The 8,553-nt window shown below is 40.9% G+C and overlaps 1 protein-coding gene across 1 annotated transcript; it reads right to left on the bottom strand.

Moving 5' to 3' along the window:
- Positions 1-3,108: 3,108 nt before the first annotated feature.
- Positions 3,109-7,080, bottom strand: LOC308150316 (uncharacterized protein; the record flags this gene model as incomplete). The annotated part of the gene is made up of 6 exons (XM_080523162.1): positions 7,041-7,080; positions 6,611-6,675; positions 6,389-6,450; positions 6,032-6,129; positions 4,893-5,005; positions 3,109-3,408 (listed from the first exon to the last, which is right to left on the bottom strand). Exons 3-6 carry the CDS (start codon positions 6,412-6,414, stop codon positions 3,109-3,111), a joined length of 537 nt encoding a protein of 178 aa, XP_080379288.1. The 5' UTR covers positions 6,415-6,450; positions 6,611-6,675; positions 7,041-7,080.
- Positions 7,081-8,553: the final 1,473 nt, after the last annotated feature.

Raw genomic sequence — 8,553 nt, 5'->3', positions numbered from 1 at the left:
AGTTCCAAGTGTTGTTATTACATGACTGACCACACAATGTTCTGTTCTGTCCATTTCAGCTTTACTCGAAGAACAGAAAATACCGTAAGATAAATATATATTCCGCCTGAGCATATATTAAAAGCAGATCATGTTTGGAGTTGAGTCTCTCTCTTTATATGCCTCTCTCTCTCTCTCTCTCTCTCTCTCTCTCTCTCTCTCTCTCTCTCTTACCTGGCATAGTCAGGCAGTAATTGCTGGTGGTCGTTCTGCAGCATGGCTCTCATCTGGGCGAGGATGTCGAACCTCCAGTTGTCCAGAACCTCGGTAATGTTGGCCACCCCACGCATGTTCACCTTCTCCGCTGGAACATTACATATCAGACCAAAAATAATAATAATCAACCTCTCTTACCGGCAAAACAGTCTGCTCCAGCTTCTCACAGTCTATTTCTAGTAGCCTGGCTAGTATCTCTGCAGTTAACAATGCTACACTGTTGCAAGACTAAACTCATCAATCATGATTATGCATAGGAAATCAATTTCAGTCAATTTGTATGTGTCAGACTCAATCAGAGTCAATCAAGAGGTCTGGTACACCAGGGAAACCTGTTTGATAACAATCCTCATCTTATGGAGCAGAATGGCTGGCTCTTACTGTATAATCGTTCACTTTCACCTCTAGCATTATCATGATGTTCTCTGACCCTTGAACTTTGACCCCCGTGAATAAACAGAGCTCACAGCCGTCCTTGTAGTTCCACTCGTCCGTCGCCTTGGCAGTCGCCTTGGCGGTCACCGGGCGTCGCCTCTGGCCCAGCACCACTACCATAGCAACGGCCAATAACAGCAGCACGCTTAGCTTGGGAACCATGGTCACACCTCCACCTGTCCAGTAAGGGCCTAAATACAGTCAAAAACGGTTAATACCTTAATGTATGATTTTGCATTAGGGGGTAGGTTCAGGAGTGTAGTGTTCACCAGTGTGAAGCCAGCTCATGTTGATCTACAACACTGCAAAACAAATGTCCATTTCATTATGTGGCTAAAGCTTTGCCAAGCATGCAGTATCATGCACTCACAACTGTTTGGGAGTCAATCGACAACAGCCAATGGGGTAGGTGTAAGCGGATATTCACGTCAATTCATATTTTGAATAGAGCACAGTATCCCCTTGAAATGAAAAATAGGAAAGAGAGACGTTCAAACAACGAAGAAAACGATTTTGATTTGCCACCCTCACATTTAAGTTATTGGGTGGAACAGAGGACATGTGATCGCCTCTCCTGGGTCCCAATTATCCCCCCTTTTCCTTGTTGACTCCTTTACGCTACATGGATTTAAAAGTGTAAGATTAGTGTAAGGGGCTCATGATTACATCAATCCTAAGCTTTTAAATCCACAAGAATGGATTTGCACACCTGAAGGGGAAAGGGGTGGAGCGTTGAGACAGAGGGTATGAAGACGGGCCCTGTCTCAGTGTCAGTCAGTCACTGTACCGCTGGGTAATCACATCTGACAGAGCCAAATTAAACACTCTCTTAGGGGGAAGATGTGCACCGACACGCAGAGACAACACAACAGCTTTACCATGGCCCTCAGCTTCATTCTCTTAATCCCCATCTCTCTCCCTCGCTTTGTTTCTTTCTCTCTCTCTTTCTCTGTATCTGTTCTGCATGCCTCGCCTTTATATTTTCCTTCTTCCTCTCTCTCTCTCTTTATGCCAATGTTTTCACTTCCCCATCCATCCGCTCTTTCTCTCCCCTCTATTCATGACTCTATGCTTTACTTCCTCCACGCTGCTCCCTCTCTCTCTCTCAGTGCATGCTGTTGCAATTTTCCCCCTGAAGATCATCATGTTATGCAAAACGCAGGTGATACTGAAAGGAACTGACATCTTATCTCTCACAGGCCCCAATTTAATCAATTGCAAAATTCCTCTTGTGCATTAAGCGTTAGTGTTGAATTTGAAATTAGTTAATGTTGATTATAGTTTTGGTGAATAGATGATAGTCGGGGCCATTATCCCAGATATGTATGTAAAAACCCTCTGGAATCAAGCATCACGGAATTATCTTGTACTACAGAACTGAATAGATATAAGTCAAATTCTTAAATTTACAAAATCTGTTTCATAGCATTATACATTTCTTTTAAAACATGTTTTACAGTTTTCTTTTACTATTTAGACATGTGTAACATGTTTAACTGTTGCTGTTGCAGAAACATTGCTTAATGTAGACTAACACTTCACACACCTTATCTATTCCATTTTCTAGTTACCTCAAATGTGTTACATATTGTTCTAGAAGTTACATTCTACATTCTAGAAGTTAATATAATCACATGTCCTTCTTCTTCCTTTTTTCCTTTATGGAAGTTCTCTTTGATAATTCCTCTAAATGATGATATACACATACTGTAGATACATGTCAAAGGGTTGTTGATTGAATTCAATGATAACATTGAGTATTTCAATAAATGATGACATATGAAGTTATCCCCCATGATTATATTAGTATTTACTTACTTGGTCAATGAAGAGAAAAAGTTGTTGCTCCTCTAAACTCTACTCCAAGATTTCACCGTGCATAAAAGATTCCAAATACACACCCTTTTTTAAATACACAAAGCATGCATGCACATGCACTGAGAGCTAAATTATACACTCCCTCTCTGTGTGTCTCACCCTTACACAGTCCCCCTGCTTGGCGGGGCCATGTGGTCAGTATGGTTTGGCTTGCAGGCAGAGCCCCAGACATCAAGTCCAGTGTTCTGGGTGTGGGAAAGTCCATATGTCCACTGCTTTTCTCCCAGTGTGTGTGTGTGTGTGTGTGTGTGTGTGTGTGTGTGTGTGTGTGTGTGTACGTGTACGTGTGTGTGTACGTGTGTGTGTGTGAGCATGAGAGAGAGAGAGAAACTTTTATGGGGCAGTAGCCTAGTGTGTTTTTCACAATTATCTCCTTCTCTATTGTCCCGGGTGAGTTTTAAGAACCTGGTAGGAATGGAACATGTACATGCACATCTCACATTCTCTCCTAACATCCCAAACGAATGAGGAATGGAACCATTCAAGTACTATTACATGTTCATCTTTATTAAACACATGATTTGAGAGTGATGGTCAGCGTTACTGATGAGGGGACAGCTGAATCAGATGTCCCGGGTACGGCGGCTGAGGGGGCTGTCGGACGCTATTGGTCAGCATCTGGCGGCGGTGCCTTTTGTCAAACGGGCCTTTCTTCTGCCGACGCTCCTCGGCTATCCTTATCAGACTCTCAAACTCAGGGGACCGCCAGGACGGCGAGAAGACTACTAAGCCCTGGGGGTCCTCGGGATCAGTCTCCACGTCGGACATCATGTCCTCCGTGGCCCCTCTCCATCTTTCCTTTTCCTCTTGTGTCAGTTCCTTGAAACGACGAATTAAAGCCTGTGTATAATGTAAGGGCATAAACAGTTAGGTCCATATATATTTGGACTCTGACACATTTTTTTTTTTTACCAAAGCATATTCAAGTTACAGTTATATAATGAATATGGGCTTAACGTGCAGCAGGAGTCAGCTTTAATTTGAGAGTATTCACATCCAAATTGGAGGAAGGGTTTAGGAATTACAGCTCTTTAATATGTAGCCCCCTCTCTTTCAAGGGACCAAAAGTAATTGGACTCAAAAGCTGTTTCATGGACATGTGTGGGCTATTCCATTGTTATTTATTTATTATTCAAGCAGGTAAAATGTCACTGAGTTTATTCCAAGTGTGGCATTTGTATTTGGAAGCTGTTGCTGTGAACACACAACATGTGGTCAAAGGAGCTCTCAATGCAAGTGAAACAGTCTCCAGGAGGTAGGCATATCATTATCCTAGTCTACCATAAAGAGAAGACTTCACGAGAGAAAATACAGAGGGTTCACCACAAGGTGCAAACCATTCATAAGCCTCAAGAATAGAAAGGCCTGCCAAAATGCCAAAAAACATCTAAAAAAGCCAACCCAGTTCTGGAACAGCATTCTTTGGACAGATTAAACTAAGATCAACCTATACCAAAATGATGGGAAGAAAAAAGTATGGAGAAGGCTTGAAATGGCTCATGATCCGAAGCATACCACATCATCTGTAAAACACAGTGGAGGCAGTGTGATGGCGTGGGCATGCATGGCTTCCAATGGCACTGGGTCACTAGTGTTTATTGATGATAACTGGATGAATTCTTAAGTGTTTAGGGATACCGTCTGCTCAGATTCAGCCAAATTCTGCAAAGTAAGTTGATTGGACGGTGCTTCACAGTACAGATGGACAATGACCCAAAACATACTGCGAAAGCAACCCAGAAAGTTTTTAAGGCAAAGAAGTGGAATATTTCGAGTCAATCCCTTGATCTCAACCCGAAAACTAAAGGCAGAAAGACCTACGAACAAACAACAACAACAGAAGACAGCTGCAGTAAAGGCCTGGCAAAACATCACAAAGGAGGAAACCCAGCATTTGGTGATGTCCATGGGTTCCAGACTTCAGGTAGTCATTGCCCACAAAGGATTCTCAACAAAGTATTAAATTAGCATTTTATTTATGATTATAATTTGTTCATTTACATTTGAGCCCCTGAAAATAGGGGACTGTGTAATGGTTGCAATTCCTAAACGTTTCATACAATATTTTAGTTCAACCCCTTAAATTAAAGCTGAAAGTATGCACTTCAATTGCATCTAAAAAAAAATCATTTCAAATCCATTGTGGTAGCGTACAGAGCCAAAATTATTATTGGTTAGCCCCATTTGGCAGCTTGTATTAATTTCATATTTCAACGTAGGTGCACACAAAGAACAACAGTATGTCACAGAGAAACGTAAAAGAAACGTTGACACCGAAATAGGAAATAAGACGGGTCAAAGAGTTTCAAGTTTAAAAAACGGACCTGTCTTTGACGTCGACGCCTGCGCTTCCTCATTCCCCTCTCATCAGCTCTGCTTGGGGTGTGTGTCAATATGTGCTTGTCCCTCTCCGTCCAGTATCTAGTTCTTGCTGCGTCTGAAGAGACAACAATGTGTTGTATAAGTAAAGCAAGTTAACTGGTTATAACAATCACACAACCTTGACATTTAATGCCTACTACTCACTACTACCAATATTGCTTAGGCATATGTGTTACATGCTACTGCATCCCCAAGAAATCTGATTTTATATTTATTTACACTATAAAGATGTATGCCACATAGGGCTGGGTATCGCCACTGATTTCCCAAAACGATTCGATTCCGATTCACAGCTCGATTCACAGCCCGATTCGATTCGATTCACGATTCGATTCGATTCGATTCGATTCCGATTCGATCTAGTTACAATATACATTTTTTGCTTGAATATGAAAGAGATTCTCTGAACTAATGCTATAAATGGTTCAAGGAACCCTATAACATGTAGCATTGTTAAACATATCAATGAATTGACTCCAAAGCAGTTACATGAATGTACTTTTTATTTACATATGACTTTGCTTTTGTCCAGCTCATCTCTATCGTCACATTTTTAAAATCCAAAATGCACCCAGACATCTGACTTTAAGCCTGGTGGTGACTTGAGTGTCCCTGCCATCGCCATGTTTTTAGATTTTAGTGTTGAGACCTCACGTTGCGTGAGATATGATAAATTCTTGTAGCGCGAGATCTGGCCACGAGATCTCGTTGCGGGTTGAAGCTGCAAGCAAAAAAAAAAAAAAAAAAAAAAAATCGATCTCGGGATTTATGAATCGATAATCGCTCATTTTAATGAAGATCGATTCAGAATCGGGAAATCGATTTTTTGAACCCAGCCCTAATGCCACAGCTCTCTAAAATAAGTACCAATTAACCAACTTTAACAATTATTTATTTTGAGCTCTGTGAGACAGACTACCACTGTGATAGAATTGTATGATGCAGTGTAAAAAAGGCTAGAAGTGAATGTATCAAAAGTTTAAACATAATAAGATATATATATATATATATATATATATATATACGTATATACAGTACATTAGAAAGTTGTAAGAGGTGGAACAAGTATGAGAAAACTCACCTTCAAAGTCTTTCACACTCCAATCCGTCCCATTGTAACTGGCACAGAGTTGGTCCACTAAGAGCCTCCACACACGTGCATTGTGTACACTGTTCCTCCTGGAACACATGAGAATCATTGAAAAGCCATAAGATGATGTTTTTCTTCTCTGGTTTGATTGAATTCAATCAAGATGTCTTGTCTTTTCTCTTCCATAGACAACGTGACTGAGTTTATGTAAATATGTGCATTTAAGAAAGTTATACCTCCATGATAGCTACTCACATCTAGTTTGATGTGGCTAACATTTGACAGAACAAAGAACCCGCATAAGACATTTAGATGTTCTCAAACAAGTACATTTGAATTACAACTCACTTTTCTTGAGGCTTATATTGATCCATCTCACCACCACGAGTGTACAGGTCCTTTACTGCCCTCTACGGAAAACAGAGGAGGATCAACATCGGCACAATAACAGCCATCGAAGATGATGTAGGCTAATACAAATCACTCACAGGACATAACGTGGCTATCATTAATGTATGAAATTGTAATGTATGAAAGTGTTAACGTATAGAAAAAAGAAACTGGACTTACAGACAACTCATACCGTCTTGCCTGACGACGGGGACCATTTGGTGCTCTAGGCTCAGACTCAAGTCCTACAATAACAGTATAGCATTTGTTTTGTTTATATTTAATGATATTCTAAATCAAAGTACAGCATGTCTATCTTGCAGATGTATCTACATGGGTGTCTGCTCACCACCTCAAGCTCAACCTTGACAAGACAGAGCTACTCTTCCTCCCTGGGAAGGTCTGTTGGTTAGGCAGGAAGATAACTCTGGCTTGTCAAGGTTGAGCTTGTGGTGGTGATCAGACATCCAAGCAGACTGTCATCAGCATAGTGGTAAAAAAAAGAATTCTGCCTCAGGTGTTGAATAAACGCAGTTTCTCTCTAGTGTGTATTCTCTAACAGACATAAATCATTTGCAGGTAAAGTGCTTGTACTGACACAGTTTCTCACCTGTGTGTATTCTCTCGTGGACTTTTAGGTATCTCACAGCGTCAAAGCCTTTGCCGCAAGTGTTGCAATGATGAAGTTTCTCTCCAGGGTGACTTTGCTTGTGGAAATTTCGCTGGCTTGCAGTAGTAAAGGTTTTCACACAAGAAGGGCACTTGTATAGTCTCGCACTTGTGTGAGTCCTTATGTGAATTTGCAATGAACTATTCTGTCTGAAGCACTTGCCACAATAATGGCAACAATACTGTTTCTCACCAGTGTGAATTAGCACGTGGTGCTGGAGTGCAGTTTCGGACAGATAGCATGTTCTACAGAACGAGCACTTATATACCATCTGTCCTTGGTTCTCATTCTGTGCTACAAAACAGTCTAGATTTACTGCAGAGACAGGCTGAGAGTCACTGGTAGGCTCCGAGTCCTCTCCATCAGGATATGTTTGGATCTCTTCAGTTGTGTTGCTGGGAAGAAGGTTACTCCCACTGTTCTCCAAAGCTTGGGTCTGGTAAAGGTAAAGATGTGATGGCTGAAGTGGATCCTCCTGATCACCATCACCCTTCACACAGAGAGGAGATATTAACTCCATGGTATCAGCCTCAAGCCCTAGAGGTTGCTCTTCCTCCTGATGAATCCAGAGCTTCTCCTGTTCCTCTTTAATCTGCGTAATCTGTGTAATCTGTGGCTCTGGGTCCTCCTCTCCCAGACTGGGGCTCCACTCCAGCTCATAGTGCTGCTTGTCAAGAGAAACCTCCTCTTTAGTAACTGGGGAAGTGAGTGGCTGGGGATCTGAAGAGAAGAAAAGGGAGATGTGCATTGTTTAAGAAATAGATAGTTATCTATCTTATGTTAAACCTTACTCACACAGCTGTCCAAAAACAACCTCATCCAACTCATGACTTTCAAGTTGCAATAGGCCTAGGTTCTCTGATCAACAGTCCAGATACTGATCAGAGAACCTAGGCCTATTGCAACTTGAAAGTCATGAGTTGCATGAGGTTGTTTTTGGACAGCTATGTATACATGAGGCTACTTTGGCAAGATAGCTAGCTAGTGGTGATTAAAAGTAAAAATAAAAACATTTGATTAAAATAAACACCTACATACCTGCTTTTTCTATAGGTTGATTTTATCTAAATTTTAGTTTGTATATGTTATATTGCACTTGGGGAACCCCTCACACACTGGGAATGCAAGGCCTGTTATGTAGCTCTCTGTCTAATTGTGTACATCAACAGTTTTGAAGAGTGGCATAACTAAAAAGAAAAAAACACCTAGGTGTAGCTCTGCTTTTTGTGGTAAATAATTGTATATTGCTTGATTTACCTCAATGTGACCTTTATATGTTCACATGCATTATGCAACCTGTGCTAACATTTGAAACCATTGAAATGCTTGATGGAGCATGTTTGTGTTTTGGATAGTAAAAATAAACATCATTTTCCAAATCCGTTTTTAGTTGTTTTTTGTGTGTTTTGGGGTCCAAAATATGTTGATACAGTATGTGAACGTGATCAAATAA

Source organism: Nansenia antarctica (assembly GCF_963989245.1).
Source record: "Nansenia antarctica genome assembly, chromosome: 2".
Lineage (NCBI taxonomy): Eukaryota > Metazoa > Chordata > Actinopteri > Argentiniformes > Microstomatidae > Nansenia > Nansenia antarctica.
Note: the sequence above shows the minus strand (reverse complement) of the source record. Positions and strands in the feature narration are given on the sequence as shown.